At 41.9% G+C, this 17,412-nt stretch overlaps 2 protein-coding genes across 2 annotated transcripts; one reads left to right on the top strand and one right to left on the bottom strand.

Annotated features, from left to right (window-relative positions):
* Nucleotides 1-710: 710 nt before the first annotated feature.
* On the bottom strand, nucleotides 711-6,640 carry ngly1 (N-glycanase 1). Its single transcript, XM_046843601.1, is given in 13 exon segments — nucleotides 711-1,335; nucleotides 1,872-2,049; nucleotides 2,143-2,331; nucleotides 2,422-2,579; nucleotides 2,582-2,606; nucleotides 2,930-3,040; nucleotides 3,647-3,792; nucleotides 3,871-3,992; nucleotides 4,305-4,524; nucleotides 4,726-4,888; nucleotides 5,301-5,507; nucleotides 5,592-5,706; nucleotides 6,485-6,640. Coding segments are annotated over 13 exon segments (1,917 nt in total). The 5' UTR covers nucleotides 6,586-6,640; the 3' UTR covers nucleotides 711-1,153.
* Nucleotides 6,641-10,607: 3,967 nt separating this feature from the next.
* adnp2b (ADNP homeobox 2b) lies at nucleotides 10,608-17,288 on the top strand. Its single transcript, XM_046844276.1, has 4 exons — nucleotides 10,608-10,867; nucleotides 11,675-11,792; nucleotides 12,779-12,871; nucleotides 14,263-17,288. The coding sequence occupies exons 2-4, from the start codon at nucleotides 11,685-11,687 to the stop codon at nucleotides 16,843-16,845; spliced, it is 2,784 nt and encodes a 927-aa protein (XP_046700232.1). The 5' UTR covers nucleotides 10,608-10,867; nucleotides 11,675-11,684; the 3' UTR covers nucleotides 16,846-17,288.
* The last annotated feature ends 124 nt before the right edge of the window (nucleotides 17,289-17,412 follow it).

Below are 17,412 nucleotides of genomic sequence, written 5' to 3' on the forward strand. Positions count from 1 at the left end.
TAGGTAAAAAAAACAATTAACGCCTTATTATTTATATATATATATATATATAGAGAGAGAGAGAGAGAGAGAGAGAGAGAGAGAGAGAGAGAGAGCTCTGATTTCACCCCTATTGAACACATCTGGAATGAATGTAAACACTGACTGCACCCCAGGCCTCCTCACCTCCTCACCTACAACAGTACCTGACTTTATAAACACCTGTGTGGCTGATAAACACAGCTGTCCCCAGGAAGACTCTTAAAATCTAGTGGAGCATCTTCCCAGAAGAGTGGAGAGAATTAGAGGAGCATATCGAGTCTAAATGTGGAATGAGATGCTCAAAAAGTTCATACCATACCAATGACCAGGTGTCCGCAAACTTTTGGCAATATAGTGTGTGTGTAGATAAATAGATAGATACATGAAAAGACAGATGGAGACATTGACACACACAGTTACAGTCTAATGGACAGGGTGACCAATGGGCAGTTATAAAGTGAGACAGAGACACAGACAGATGCACAAGATTCAGATAAAGTTACAGGCAGATACCGAGACATGGGTACAGAAAAATCTACAGCGAGAGAGAGCGCTGCAATAAGAAACCCAGACAGATGCACAAAGAAAGACAAAGACAGATATAAAGTCACAGACACCCAGAGAGAACCCCTGACAGACTCGTTGATGTGGCGAGGTCACCAAGTTCAACGTGAAATAATATTCTGGACACTTGTACAATTTGTTTAATAAAATCATTAAAACAAAAGGACGATTCCACAAACAGAAACGCGCCAAGGTCAGAGTCTTGCACGTCCCCACAGAAAATAATCCATAAGAGGTTTGACACAGTGGAGGTATTGATCATTACACCTTATTGGCAAACGATCAGTTCACATCATTTGTTACAGTTACACGTGTCCTAAAACGCTTCCGATCGCCCTGAAGACAATTCACAGGAGACCAGATACAGGGTTCTGCTATTGGATATCAAAAGTAGTACTGATGCGTCCCCATTGATAACTAGAATTATACAGAATGCCACATCAGAGAGCACTTTTCTATCTCGTATTTAATCTAAACTCTTCTAACGAGTAGCGCATCATTTAAAAAGTGAGACTGTGCTTGGATTTCCCAGATCCCAATCCCCCCAGAAACCAAAAGTAGAAGTACACTACACTTTAGCCTCCTCCATTTCAACAAGAATCTCAAACGAGGACGTCTCAATGTCCTTCAAACTCTGTCTGAACAGCTGGGCGTGTTGCCACGCGGTATCTCCGTCCCCTCCGCTCAGCTCGGCTTCTACCATCACTTCTGTGGAGCCTTTCGGGCCTGTCGGTGTGTGCATTTCACCGTCTGGGGTGGAAAAACAACATAAAAAAAAAAGGTTCAGAAGACACTGATGAGTTACTCTATGATAACTGGACCTCAAAGTGATTCCAGATGCACACGCTACCATCTGCTCACACTCTGAAGATACACACTAGGGTCAAAAGTATTGGGAGACTAAATCTGCTAAACACGATTGTATTGGACGTCTTCAGATGCAGAACCGTGACATTTTCCCATTCGGGTAAACTAGGAGACGCAAACTCGTTCCAGCATGAGGATACGTTTTACATGGTGTTGGAGAGGAAGATCTGCTGCTTTAGAGCTCTAAACCATGATCTCCAAAAACACACTCCAAAATCTGGTGGAACATCTTCCCAGGAAAGTGGAGGTTATGCTCAGGTGTCCACTAAACACTGAAATGTGCATTATAGATGTAGTGCATAAAGCGTTTTCGCATTATTATGACTATAATAACAGACATAACTTCATATTTATTACAACGCCTCATAATATTTGGGTTTTCTGAACGATCTATAGAGAAGTGATTGTTTTGTTTATACCTGCAGGAAACTCTATGCTGGATTGGGAGGAGTTTATTCTGCAGCGGACGGCTCCAGAGTGGAAGGTTTGACCGATGGCTCTGACCGAGACCGATTTAATGGTCATCCCCACAGGAGCACAAACAATCCTCCAACACAGCCGGCCTGCAGAAGAGCCTTCTGTCCGAGCCAGGTATACCTAAAAACACAAAACACACACACCGAATAAAAGTCAGAAGGCAATACAAGGTATAAACTGAACAATCTGGAAAAGTTTCAGATTCACGCTAACCATCTGCCAGTCAGGTTCCTCTTTCCTGAACACACACTCGTTCTTCCACACTCCCTTTTCCCAGCCCTGGATCTTCTCTTGGTCGTTGTGCACCCTACAGTAACAGTCTTTGGTCACGTTATATTGCAGGTGGAACGTCTTTGCACGCTTCTCAGACTCGGTGGGGATAAAGACGAACTCTGCGGCTTTCTGTAAACAACCAAAAAACTACTATGACTATGGGAAGTGCATTAGATTACAGCAGTTACAGCATACACACACACGTCGCAAATCCCTCACCGCATCAGAAGCATCCGTAACAGCATCTCCGATTTCTCCACGAGCAGCCCTCCAGGCAAGAGAGCCTGATATCCGACCTCCCATCTCTCCAGCTTTTGGATTCTTAGGAGAAATGAACTCCACAAGCTCTACTAACAACCTCTCCAGGAGCTCCTGCCTCTCTCGGCACTCAGGGACTGCTGCCTCTGTGCACACAGTTCATACCAAATTCATATGATCATAACGTTATGCCTGATCAGTGTATATACACATTATATTTATTCAGTGCGCATTTCTGCTTGACCTTTATAATTACAAGTATAAAATTAGTTTTAAACCACAATATTAAATAGATTATGTTTAAAAAATATATACATTTTTATAATTTTTAAAAAGTACTTTAAAACTTTTTTTTAAAGGTACAATTAAGTTGCGATTAATTTATAAGTGCCGTTTATTGATTTAAAAATGAATGTAATCTTATATCATGATATATATTAGTTATGTATATAGGCAGGATATCACTTACCACAGTATTGAGACCATTGATGGCATGTAGCAGCCATGTTTCCTGAACCTGTGTACGTCTGGAAAGAACTTCCTTATGTTTACTGGAGTATCGCCAGGTCACATCAACCACCTGCAATTGTAGCCCAATCAGAGGATTCAATTCTACATGTATTTATTAGATTAGATTAGATTAGATTTCAACTTCATGATTGTACAATGTATTTTATGGTTTTTAAAAACACATGCATGCTCCTTTTGTTTCTATGCAACACAATGAATGTTTGGAGAACTGTCCAGGTGCTGAAAGTGTGGAAAGCTGTTCTTAAGGCTGAGGATTTTTCACTAGAATAAAGGGGAATATCTGGGAGTTCTGTGCATTGGGCAGAAAAACCAAGTTAAAAAGTGCAAGTGTATCATTATATTTTATTTATATTTAGTTTGTAAAAGATTATATAAAAAGGTACACATTTTAAACCCAAACACATTGGAAATATCTTCCATGGATACGTTTTTATAAATATGTCCGTGTTCACGTATATATGAAACTACCGATCTAGAAAGTGATTGTTTCCTGGTCATGAGTTCAACTCCCAGATGAAAATAACCCTTTGTTAGCAATACTATCAATTATAAATCCTGCAGGTCACATGATTTTTTTTTCTACCACATTCCTAATATGGATCCAGGAAATGGAAATCCATAAGAGAAATATTTCACTTCCTGAGATGTTTTATACCTGATCTTTTGAGAAAGCAAAGACGTAGGAGAGCTTCTTGCCCCAGCCCATTTCGTAGAGCAGAGGTTTATCGCACGCGTTCTCACAGGAATCGCAGTGTAGCCAGCGATGCTGAGACCGAGAGAACACCTCGGTCCACACGTGATCTAAACGAGAAATACTTCAATAAAGGCCACACTCTGACATCTTACATGCTAAAGTCAGAGAGAAGGTGTTCAGAATACCTGTTGAGTCCCAGATGTACCTGGCCTCCAGCCCCAAAGCTCTGCAGCACAGAGTGAAGCAGTTGGCCCATTCCCCACAGCGCCCCCTCCTGGTCTCCAGAAGTTTTTCAGGGTTATTGTACCTACAAAGAAATCAGAGTTAGATCTCTGCCTAGGCTGGAGGAACAGGTCTGATGCCGCCCTCTGTACTTCTAGCTCTACAGCTACACCCAGGTCCATAAGTATTTGGACAGTGGAATTACGATGGCCCAATGGATCTGAAACAAAGCCATCGAGAAGTGTAAGGTTTTAACACAAATACGGCATTAATTAAAGGAGAACATCTGCATGGGAATAAACTATCTGAAAAAAAAAATGCAGGGTTTATTTTTGACACACACACACACACACACACACACACACACACACACACACACACACACACACTACATTACCTTGGGAACCTGGTGGTGAGGTCACAAGCGTTGCAGTAGTGGTTTTCGACACGATTGGCATTCCACAGTAGGTCATCTGTGGAGGGTGGGAGGGAACCGAGGGAGTGTGTCTTACCCCCACACCTGCTGCACGCCAGGTTGTCCACCCAGGTGAAGAAATCCTGCTTAAACCACTGTAACAGCTCCAGGACCAGCATGTCCTCCTCCCCAAGACTGCACTCTGAATATAGGAAAACATTATAGATTTTCTGCATTCAGAAATTTCCAGTCCAACAGATCGGTCACGATATAGAGCTCAGGAACCAGAGTTCAGGTTTTAAGTCAATATTGTGTGAACATCCATCCATCCATTCATCCATCCATATTAATTCCATAAACATTTGTCTATAAAATCTTGACTTTCTCTTGGTGGAGCTCTTACCTGGGTCTGCTTCTCTGGCCTTGCAAAGTCTTTCTTTAGCTCTGGAACAGAGCTGCTTATGCGGTAAACACCGCAATGCTTTCTGCTGAAGTTCAGGATTCTCGTACACCATCACATGCTGAAAGTTTGCCTGCATTGTCTCTAAGAAGGACTTGCTACCCAACTGCAAAATAAAAAAAATAAAACACAGGATGTGTGAGTGAGTGTGTGTGTGTGTGTGTGTGTGTGTGTTAGATCTAGCTAATTTAAATTCAATATATGATCAAATGTTTGTGGACACCTGACCATAAGATTGGTATGTGCTTTTTGAACATCCCATTTCGCATTTATTCCCCTCTTATAAGAACCTCCAATGCACTCTAGATTTTACAGTGTGCTTATTGAGTCCTGTGGAGATTCATTCAGCCAGTGATTAAAGTCATCTATCTGCATCTGAAGGCCTCCAGCTTTGTGGTTAAAGTTTGGGGAAGAATCACATATGGCTGGAACAGTCAGGTGTCAATACTTATGCTCAATACAAATCCTTAATTAAAGGAGATAAAGGTGAGTGCGGAGGAACATGAATGATGTCTTACCCCGGACGGAGGTGGCTGTATGGGGCGCTGAGGTTCTGAAGCCGCTGTAGGAGTCGGAGCGGGAGACGACGTGGAGCTGGAAGCGCTCGAGCACGATGCACGCTGGTCCGCTCCCAGCCTCTGATCTCTCTCAGCAGCTAGTGTCTCTCGCACTCGTCTCAGCTGGTCTACAGATGCTGACTTCGGGAACACCAAGTGCGTCTCGGCCTGAAAGGTCAGAAAGTGAAGAAGAGTGTGTAACCTATACACACCTATACAGCGGTGTACAGACGTGTGGAGCGAATCAGGTACCTCCTCAAAGCCCATTTCAAACAGACACTCCACCGCTCCTCTGATAGGGAGAAGTTTCGTGGAGAAGGTTGGGTTTCCTATACGAATAGACCTGTACTTCTCTTCATTTGGGTTCCTGAAAATCACACACACACACACACACACACACACACACACACACACACACACACACACACACACAGTGAGTAAGAGACACACAGAAACACAGAGAGACAGACAGAGAAATGGAAAATGAGACAGCATTTTGTCCAAAGTTGACGTTAGAAGCAGGAAAAATGGGCGAGCCTAAGGATTTGAACGAGTTAGTGACGTCTAGACGTCTGGCTCAGAGTGTCTTCAAAACTGCAGCTCTTGTAGGATGTTCCCGGTCTGCAGTGGTCAGAATCTAAAGTGCTCCAAGGAAGGAACAGTGGTGAACCGGCGACAGGGTCATGGGGGACGAGGCTCATTGATGCACGTGAGGAGCGAAGGCTGGTCCGTGTGGTCTGAGCCAACAGACGAGCTCCTGTAGCTCAAACTGCTGAAGAAGTTCATGCTGTTGATGTTCGATGGGTCACGACTGTTTTAGCAGCAAAAGCAGGACCAATACAATATTAGGCAGGTGCTCATAATGTTATACAGTTTGGTACCAATCTGACACCTTTGGGCCCCTGAGAAAGGCCCTTAACCTCACAGCTGCTCAGATGTATAAATACGATGAATGTAATGGATAAGGGCTTCTGTATACATGCCATACATGTAAATAAACTATTTTACATCTTTTACACCACTATATAAAGTGTAGATCAGTGTAAGAGCCCGGATCTTCTTCACACTGAGGAGGATGGTAGTGTTTTTTTGGACACGCAGGAGGACAGGAGACGAATCACACCTACAAAAGTGTGGTTGTTTACCTGAGAATATTGTCCGCATACGTCAGCAGGAGTTTGGACACATCCAGAAACACTTCATTGGGATTCTCACACAGAGAAGAAACTCCCGGAAACCCGGCCATGTCTCCGAACCCGAGGATGGAACTGAACCGTCTCAATCCACATATAGTGCACTTTATAGGGGGTAAGATCTCAATTCATACTGTACTATGTGCACTAGGTAGAGGGCGTTTTTAGATTCAGGACCAGGCCCAATGCAGCATAGCTGGCGCTTTAGTGCCTGATTAAAATAACGCTAAAATTATTACTAAAATCGTTTCAATTCACTAAGTTTTATCGAATTAATAATAAGAGTGTATATTTTTTTAAAGAACGTAAACGCTTTTATGTTGTATTATTTATTTTATATTATATCGACCTTGCATTTTGTTCAGGCGATTTTACGGCCCTCCCTGCAAAATAGATTCCCAAAGTGCGGTTTAAAGTAGTATATTTTATATATAGTTTAGTTATTTTGTTTATTTCTGTTTGTTTCCCCCCCAGCCCCCCACCACACACACACACACACACACACACACACACACACACACACACACACAGCCAAAAAAAAAAGACCCTAAACAATAACACAGGTCAAAAGTATTCGGACACAAAGCAACCCATAATTGGTTGTTCCCAAACAACAAAGTTGTCACAAAAACAAGAAGCACACAGTTCTATTGGATGTCAGTATGTGATACATGTACAGTTTGCCTTCACTGGAACTGAGGAACCCAAACACGGTCCCAGAACGACGATGCACACTGGATAGATCCCTGACCCCCAACACCACTGAACATTAGTGTCATGCGTGTGGGTGTGATGTTGGTGCTGATAAAACCAGTGTCTTTAACTGTTCAAGGAAGACACTCTCACCAGCTTACACCTGATACAATACCATACAATTGTCATTACCATGAGGCACTTATGAAGGAGAAAACAAATCTCCAAAGCTCAAATTGTGCCTTATACTGTCATAAGAAGGCTCTTTACAAGTCAATGGTATAGTACCTCTTGCAAAACATCCTGAAGATCTGTACTAGTTGGAGATTTCTTTCTTGTGATCCATTTCATCCCAGAGCAGTTCAATAGGATTTAGGTACGGTGCCTGTGCAGGTCATTCCATGATAGATAACACTTCAGATAACTGTTTGCTCTGTAAATAACACTTTCAGAACTCGGAAATAGGATTCGGCTCGTCGTCTTATTGTACCAATGAGCCGCAGTCCAGATGGAACTGCCTGGTGTGAGTCGATGTATGGAATAGGAGCCATGTTGGTTTAGGATACCTTTCAAATTTTGGAACCTTCTGCTCCCAAACAACCCTAAACCATGAAGCTAAAGAGCCATAAAATAGAGACAGAGGATATCGAGAGGAAGAAAATTCCACAGTATGGGGCAGCGTAGATAAAAGCTTGAGATCCCATAGTCACCAAACGCATATGAGGTAGAACTACATTAGATGAGGACATTGACCTAAGTGTTCTATAAGTTGTACATGCTAGAAGTAGGTCCGATAATTACGAAGGAGCCAGGTGATATAATGCATTATAAACAAAAATCAGGATTTTATATTAAATGCGCTGCTTAACAGGAAGCCAAAGCAGCTGTTGAAGAACAGGAGATATGTGTTCTATTGTAGCAGTTCTAGTGTGTATTTGTGTAGATGAGTTCTGCAACAACTGTAACTTGTGTAGGAGTTTATGGAGTAGACCAAAAAAAGGGCATTGCAATAGCGTGAAGTGACAAGATCATGAACTATAATAGCAGTGCTCATATTGAGGGGGCCGTCGGAGGGCATTTAAATTTCGGATGTGATTAGAAGATGCCCAGGTGATCTTGTTAATGTGTGCTTTGAAAGCTACGGTTTCAAGGACAACACCCTTAACCTGTGTCAAAGAGCAAACCGTCAATACACATTCTCATAAATTCTTCTGTTAGAGACAAAAATGGCACATTTGAACAGAAATCTCTTCCATTCTTTTACTGTCTAATTCTTGTGCGTTTTTGGAATAAATTAAACATGCATGTGTCTCAAAAAACAAAGGCTCTGTTGCCTCTGTGTCTCTGTGCTGTATAATAAATGTATAATAGCTCATGTGTAATATTAGTAATTATATTAATAAGTAATCATATTCATAAATTTTAATCACAATATTAATAATTATGATTAATTACCAATTTTTTTTTTTATAGATATGTTTATTAGGAATATACAGTTATATTTCTAAAATATACAAACACATAGTGGATCAAAAACATTCATTTTTCCCAGCTTATGGAAAATAAAAACACCCCCCCTCCCCCCACGCACAGTATACTTGTGATATCCCCCCCAAAAAATAAGAATAATTGTTAACCAAATGTAAAAATACATAGATAAATGTACGTAAATGTTATAATTACCTCGTTGTAAAGCTTCAGCTTAAAGTCTAGTAAATATCAATATTCCACTTAGTGTCAGTTCATCTCAAATGTTAGAACAGTAACCACTTGTTTTTCCAACAATGTTTTTTAAACAGCTACTTTCCACTGGTTGTACACTGCCCGTGCCACGATTTATAAAGATCTATGAGGTTCCTGTGTATGATTCCACTCAGGAACCATGAGGAAGGATTTGGTCTGTAATTAATATATTATTAATATAAACAGTCTGCTATAAACAGGTTAATATTCGAGTCTCCATCACTGAACACCTGAATGATGGACCTGGGATTAGTGTTGTGGATTAGGATTAGTTCTGAAGTCTGGTTTCTCACAAGGTTTCTTCCTCATGCCATCTCGGGGTGTTTTTCCTTCACCACAGTCACTCATTAGGGAGTAATTTATAAAAAATGTATATCTGTAATCTTTTGTGAAGCTGATTTGGGAGAGTGTCTTTAATTAAAAGCACGATAATTACACCGAATTAAAATATGTTGTTTGTTAGCTACATTATTCAGACCGCGTGCTGTCGTAGCTCTTTAGCGTACGTCTTTGACTGTTCTAACGTTTTTAACCGGAATGTATTTGATATGATTGGAATATTAAACATGCTAAAACAGTCATCTGTTAGCAGGGTCCAAGTTCTATCTATCTATCTATCTATCTATCTATCTATCTATCTATCTATCTATCTATCTATCTATCTATCTATCTATCTATCTATCTATCTATGTCCTATTACATTGTCTTTCTACCTATTTAAATGTTTACGTTTTCCCAACTTACACTTCCTCATGTATGCTAATTAATTATCGAATATATGCAAATTGTATTTATGTATTAATTTACATACTGGAATCGCACAGTATCCCATGTTATTTTCGCACAACAGCGAAAATTATGACGTAAATCATAATTCTGCCTACTAAAAGATAAAAACCTTCGCTATATACGTTCACAGAGGATTTGACCTTCCGCGCACTTCCTTCGTAGCGATTACATTTTTCAGGACTGACGCCTCGATGGAGTTTTTGCGCTGACCTTGCCAAATTTGTGACTATTCAGGATTCGGGCTATATATACATATATATATATATATATATATATAGTGGAGGTGAAAACTAGGAGTAAAAGTTGAACAACGCATAAATTTGCGCGTAGAACGCTGGAAAAAATTATACGGATATATTTTTTTTAATTGTGCGTAATTAAGAACTTTTAATCAGTTAGTGAGCGACTTGTGCACTTGGTAGCCTGGTGAATAGCTAGTGGACTTTTTTATGTCTACCGCAGATTGAGAACAGGATCGGCCGATCGCTCACCTCTGATTGGCCGAGGACTTATGGGGTGATATGACTTCATCAGCTCTCACAATTCCCTCCCACTTTTTGCAGTTGCTGAGCGACCAGGAGCCCACACACTCCCTCTAGTGGTCGTGCTGGGTATAACCCTCAGTAGTCCCGCCCACTTATCAGTTACTCCATCCCAGATAATGAATCTGATTGGAATTAATGAAGAAATCAACTTAGTTTTTAACAGAAACACCTTTGGACTTGATAATGGAAACCTTTAATGGAGTGTAAAGAGCAGTTTATTTAGATCTTTTAGACTTTTAGTGCACTGGCATCCCATTGGTCAGGGAATGAACTATGGTAATTAGGGGTGTACGTCACTTCCTTGTCATTCAATGCGCCATTTTCTCTTTTTATGGGCTTGAGCAGCGAAGCTACAAATTCGGATTTGGGTGCAATATATAATTTTTTAATTGCTCGTTGCTGGTGCAAAATAAAAAAAAGAATAAATACGAGTCTACGTTTTGCGCGTGACCGTGGCGCTGTGCATCCTGTAGTCGTTGTTGGCGCGCGCACTGGTGGTCGAAGTCTGCTTTTGTCGCCCTTTTTTAAGGGGGGAATAAAAAAAAGGTTAAAAAAAATCAAGAAGGTAAGATACACAATCAAGGGACAATCAGTTTAGCTGAATGCATGCGCCGAATGAATAATGATGACAGACAAAAAAAAAGAAAAGAAAAAAAAAAAGACAGCGCGCGCGCGTGTGTGTACATGCGAGTGTGTGTGTCCTGATTCCAAACTGAAACTATATTATATCATGGATCTCCAAACACACACACACACACACACACACGGAGCACATTTATTTAATGCACAGAATGCATGATGATGCATGGACACTCGTTTGTGCGCCATAAATTGCATGCAAAAAAAAAGACAAGTTTTTCTTCCTCTTTTTTTCCATGTTTCTTTATTAAGAATGCAATGCAATTAAATATATACATGCAATGTTTTGCATAATAACCAAATCGCGTGCATATAAACGAATGCATCTCGTGGTGGTGATGGAAATAATAATGCAATCTGAAAACCAGATTATTTTATTATGTATTTATTTATAATGATTACCAAGTCATTTTGCACGAACAGCTGCCTATTGATTGATTGCATTTTTTTGGGTCCATCTGAGCATCGTGCAACCTATTAAACATGTGCAAGTTTTTGCTCAGGTGTTTCCAAAAATAAACAATACATCGTTTTTTTTTTCCTGTGCAGCTGTGGCACGTGTTTACTTTTTACGCACAGGTGTGAGACCAGAGTTCTCCTTCTGAACTCTGACTCAAAGAAAAAAAAAAGAACAATATAAGAGATGAGTGAATGTGAATGATCAGTAAATAAATTGCACATTGCACGCGCTCAGATCGTCCCTGTTGTTCCTAACGCTTGTGTTCCACCTCAGGGGAGGAACCATGTATCAGTTTCCAGTTCGAGGAATCGAGAAAATCCGAAGAACAAGAAAGAAAGTTAAAAACATTCTAAGCGATTTCGGCCTTGAAGAGTGCCAAAACCTGGCTAAGGTGAGTTCTGCTTTATCCTGGAAGATCTTTCTATCCTCGGTCTGTAGTTGCCTGTAGTTGGTCTGCATTTGGATGCAGTTTCTGGAAGGTATCTGCACCACATCTGTAGCACCATCCTGTGATTATATGTGGAAATTTGTCACCAGCTGCTCGGAGTAAAGTGAGTTATGGAGGTTGTGCAGGTCAATAAGTGACGTGTGTATTCTAGTGACACTGAGGGATCTCAGATACTCTTCTATCACAAATCACTCCTGCTATCACTCTTCTCCACCCACTCCACTCTGCCTGCACTCTTTTCTTCACTTCTCTAACACACTCTCCATTACTCTGCACTGTTGAGCCCAGGTACCTGAACTCCTCCACCTTCTCCACCTCTTCTCCCTGCAACCGCACCCCTCCACTGCCCTCCCTCTCATTCACACACATGTACTCTGTCTTACTCCTACTGACTTTCATTCCCCTTCTCTCCAGCATGTACCTCCACCTCTCCAGGCTCTTCTCCACCTGCTCCCTACTCTCACCACTAATCACAATATAGCGCGTCGAGCACCTTCTGCGATTCACACCTGATCTCCGTAGCGGTGTCAAAACACTGATCGTTGAGCTGGAACTTCATCTTCGGAAAGATGGTGCAGGAGACAAGTCTTGCGAGTAGTGGTGCAGGTGCTGAAGTGAGACAGACGATTTCCAGGGGTTGAGAACGAATCTTTCTGATCCCTCGTTGTCTTCCAGCGACGCCAAACGTCTGTGTGGCAGATTTTAAGAGTTTAGTGCAGAATTTAATGCAGACGTGGGTCAGAACAGCACCAGTTACACGATCAAACGTTTTGGTATACGTATACGATGCTGACGTTATCTTTGTTTGTTTGTTTCGCAAGAAAATGATCAAATGGACAGTTTTCCAGAGTGACACTGGTGGTTTTTATATATAAATATATATATATTAGAATCCATTTACATTTCTAACCCACGTTTCTTTTCCTCAGAGTTTTCAGGAGTTTGATCCAGGAGACAGCGCTTTTGATGCCACCGAATGGACCGATTTATCGGACGGATTTAACGGCAAGTGGAAGAAAAAGGTGAATCTATAATTCGGCAGGCTTTAAATGGTGTAAATTCGCTCGGCAGTAAACGTACCCTTCACCAACGCTTGTGTTTAATTATCCCGGGTGTAACGGTACACATATTCATAGGACTTTCAGTTCGGTACTTTTTACGTGTGGAACACAGTTACAATCCAAGTTCCCCTCAGGAACGTTTTAAGTGCCGGACTGTACCTTTGTTTAGTCTCCGCCTCACTCGGTACCAGAAATACGATTTGTAGTGCGCTGTAAAAAAATTGCTGTCACTTCCTGCATTTTTTTAACAGCACTTTGGATTCTTTATCATTTTATGTCCAGCTTCAAGAATTTCCGGAGAAAATCCGGAAAATTCCACATATTGAGGGAGTGAATGAATGAATGAATTAATAAATGGAAGGAAAGGATGGAACGAATGAAGACATTTGTTTAAGTCTGCTTGCAATTAAATATAAAAAACGTAAAACACACGTCTGTATTACCAAATAGTATTTAATTACATTTTTCCACTTATTACATTTTTATTGAATCACATTAATTAAAACGTGCATTAATTAGATTTATTTTATTTGTATACATTTTATTTGATAATGTATCAAATTTTATATATTATTTAACCAAGCAGGTATTTCATTAAAAATTGTTTTTAAAAAAATTAAAAGAAAATGTTGATCTTCACGAATATTATAATGATAAAAAATAAATAATAAAGTGCGTTAATTAAAAAAAACGACACGCAATTTTATTAATCGCGTTTCTTCCCCCAAACTGTACCACAATCGAACAGAACCGCAGAAACCCGAGGTACGTACCGAACCGTGAACCCGTAATGATTATACATATGAAAATCCATTTCATATGAAAACCCTTTAACCTTCATGAGATGTTATAGTACTATTATAGAGAATGATCATCTTTCACTGGGAGCTTCAAGGTCTCCACATAAACCTTCAGAAATACAGAGGATACAGAGCATCGTGATTGCAGCTTGCCTCTGGCTTTTTATGTAGTCCTAAAAAGAAGAATCCGTTTAACAAGCTCCATACGGCCAAAAGTTCCTCGACCATTATAGAGTTTAATGTTGTTATAAGCTCCACTTTTCTCAGAGAAGGCTCAGAGATGTAGGATTGTTCTCGAACAGCTGTATGTTCGAAGATCAGAGTTTTTGCACATTTTTGGAAAATAATGAAAATTGATTTCTGTGATTTCCAGGTCTGGACACTGATCCTTGACTCTGTTTATATAAACAATGATCTTGAAACGGAAAAATTCTGGAAGCGCTCGATTTTATTTTGATGTATTTATTATATTTAACTAGTAAAAATAGAGAGATTCAGAGACTAACGTTTGCGCTTTTTCTCCATCTTTCCCCCCCCCCCCTTTCTCTCCAGTGGACCTACCGCACTCGGGGACTGTGCTGTTCATTGTGTAAATTTTCCACGCGGTCCTGGTATTCCTTCAAGGCTCATATCCACCGCTACCATGATGACGAGCAGTCGGCCTGCAGTCTCTCGGCCTGCTCGTCCTGTCCGTTTATTGGCCACCCCAAGGTCATCTCCAAGCACTATAGACTGTTTCATTTCGAGAACCAAAAGCCCGAATCGGACACGGTGACCCCCCTGTCCGCTAAAGCGTTGAGCGGCCACACGTTTCAGTGCCGCAAATGCCCTGTCCGTGACGATCTGTTATACAGCATGAGAAAGCATGTTCTCATTAACCATTACACTGCACTGTTGAATCGCTTTGCTGGGCAAAGAGCAGATACTGACTTGAAATCGCTCGGGCAGATGTATAGGAAATTTTACTGTAAGGTCTGCGGTGCGAACGCGGACACGTCTGAGCATCTGCTGTACCACATCCTGACCTCTGACAAGCACAGGGAACTCGACTTGCACATAAACTCGCTTATTTTTGAAACCGACACTAAGAAGCCGGCGCCTGCTCTAGCACCAAAGATCCAAGGTAGTCCTGTTCTAGCAGGTCCTCCTAGCCAACCCTTAATGACTACTGTTCCAGCTCCAGTCTTGCCATTGGCGAATGGTGGACCTAGATTACTCCAATCCTCTAATTCATCAGTTCTTCCTGTTCAAGCCTCAGCCCTGGTTCAGCTTGCGAGCGCTGAGGCTAAAGGTTTGCTTCAACCTGGTCAGCCACTGACCATTCAAAATGTCCAAGCTCCAAGAACACTCTCGGCAATGCTGCCTAACGTTGGAGGACCCGCTCCTGCTTCAGCACTTCAGTCGGTTATTCCACGACAACAACCAGTCAGGGTTGGAGTCCCAAATCCTCTCAATCCTCCATCCCGCCAAGTTCTGCTTCCACCCGGGGTACAGTTTAACATCCCGGCGGTAAGAGGACAACCTCCACAGCCGATGATTGTTGCTCCAAGGTTCCCCTTGAATCAACCTACCCCGAGAGGTACCATGCTTACATCCCAGTCTCTTCTGAGTCATTTGATCCCCACAGGCAACAAAGTCGACGGGCTGCCCACATTCACTCTTGCACCACTACAAGTTTTGTCCGTCCACGCAAACAATGTCCAAGTAGTCAGCAAAGCACCGTTACCGGTGTCCCAGAACAACGGCGTGCATCAGCAAAACTCCCAAGATTCCAAGCAGACCAAGAAATGGGTTACCTGCCCTATTTGTAATGAGCTTTTCCCATCTAATATATATGACTCCCACGTAGAGATCCATAAAGACTCATCCAAGAAGTCTAAGCTAGGTCTGGCAGCCCGAGCTCCTTTTATGAAGAAAATGCCTGACAAGACGGTGAAATGCCTGATGTGTAAAGTCTTGCTTTCTGAAAAGGGGATATTCGAACATCTGGTTCATGGGTTGAACTGTTTGTTTTGTCCCGGGATGTTCTATTCCATCAAACAACTCGTTGCTCATATTCAAGTCGAGCACAATCCGACCCAAAAGGCCAACTGTGATTTCATGAGGCGAGAGTATCGTCTTTACACCGACGAGTCCGGCCACCTCCTGTTTCCCTACTTCGACATTAACACCACGGCCCCCAAAGAGATGATGGGAGAGAAAGAGCTTAACTTGGCCTTAGTTACTAATTCTCTCGATCTGATTTTTTTAAAGATGTCCCCTCTGACTCCGCAAACCGTATGCAAGATGCCTGTGCCCAAACCGGACAGCTTGGATTGCGTGTTCTGTTCTGAGAAGCTGCTGAACATGGAGTGCTATCAAATGCACCTCAGAGAAAAGCACTACATTGTGCCTACCGTCCATGCCATACTTAAAATGCCAGCGTACAAGTGCATCTACTGCGGTGGCGTATACACGGGCAAAACCACGGTCAAAGCGATAAGCGTGCACGTTTCCAGGTGTCGCTCTGCACCCAAAACCCTCAAAGACGCAGAAAGGATTAAAACCAGTGGCCCCAGAGAAAGCCAGGGTTTGTTTTCCATTCCAGGTTCCCCGCTTCCAGCATCTCAGTCCAACGAGACGAACGTAGAAATGCAAAGCAAACTGCGTTTGGAGCTGGCTGTAAAGGAGGCCATCGAAGCGAATAAACGAGAAAGACTAGCAAGAAAAAAGAGGTTCGCAAGTTTGCCTGGTTCCTCAGCCGAACCGCTGGACGATCCCACCGTGCAATTGGCTCTAGATCCTACCGGAATGGAGTTGCGCTCCTTCGAGGCTCGTCGGGAATTCGTCAACAAGTACTTCAACAAACAGCCTTACCCGATCAAGAAGGAGATCGTCGCCCTGAGCAGCCGATTGCTGCTGAACAAAACCGACGTCGCCTGTCAGTTCGGCTCCAAACGAACCAGGTGTATGAAGCAACTGCAGCGAAACAAAGCCGCCGTCTTGTTGGGTTTCAACATGACCGAGTTGATGAAGGTCAAACACGATCTGTTCATTCCGGAAATCGAGCCGGAGAAGCCCCCGACGCGGGAAACGATTCACGTGGACGAAGCCGAACAGCTCGACGATTGTTTAGCACCTTACGAGGGCGAATAAAACGACATCCCGTTGATCTCTTTTTCTCCCTGTATAAAAATATATACACTCTTTTTTTTTTTTTTTTTTAGAAACAATGCAAAAGGTGTGTACTGTCGTCATGTAGGTCCACTTTAGCCCCATATTTGCATAAATTGAATGAATAAAGGTGATCTGGATGAGCTTGTGTCCTGTTCGGTAAAACAGTTCACCGTATTATAGTTTTATGACATATTTTCGTAAGTAATCCCCCTGTTACGCCACAACTCTTTTGTGCTGTGGTTTATTTCGCCTTAATTGTCTCTCTGTTCTGTATCATTTCCTCGTTATCTCTATTATTTAGAGCTCTTTAAGTTATAAATGTGTAGTAGAAATCTGAAGCGTGGCAGTAATTGGTTCAAGACGAACGTGTCGGTCAGACTGCCGTAAACCTGCTCATGTAAAATAAACTTATCTTTAATATCTGTTTGAGTAACATCTCTTTTTTTTCTTCACCTTATCATCACAAAGTGGTACCGCAACGGTTAATGCTCTGGGTTGCGGATCAGAAGGTTGGGGGTTCACGCTGTACGTTCCTAACAGTCTCGA

This window comes from Silurus meridionalis, chromosome 29 (assembly GCF_014805685.1).
Source record: "Silurus meridionalis isolate SWU-2019-XX chromosome 29, ASM1480568v1, whole genome shotgun sequence".
Classification (NCBI taxonomy): Eukaryota; Metazoa; Chordata; class Actinopteri; order Siluriformes; family Siluridae; genus Silurus; species Silurus meridionalis.

Bases quoted from the DNA above. Each gene is read 5' to 3' on its own strand.
- adnp2b (XM_046844276.1), top strand. From the start codon at position 11,685: ATGTATCAGTTTCCAGTTCGAGGAATCGAGAAAATCCGAAGAACAAGA. The intron at 11,793-12,778 runs GTGAGTTCTGCT...TCTTTTCCTCAG, and splicing joins AGTGCCAAAACCTGGCTAAG to AGTTTTCAGGAGTTTGATCC. The intron at 12,872-14,262 runs GTGAATCTATAA...CTTTCTCTCCAG, and splicing joins ACGGCAAGTGGAAGAAAAAG to TGGACCTACCGCACTCGGGG.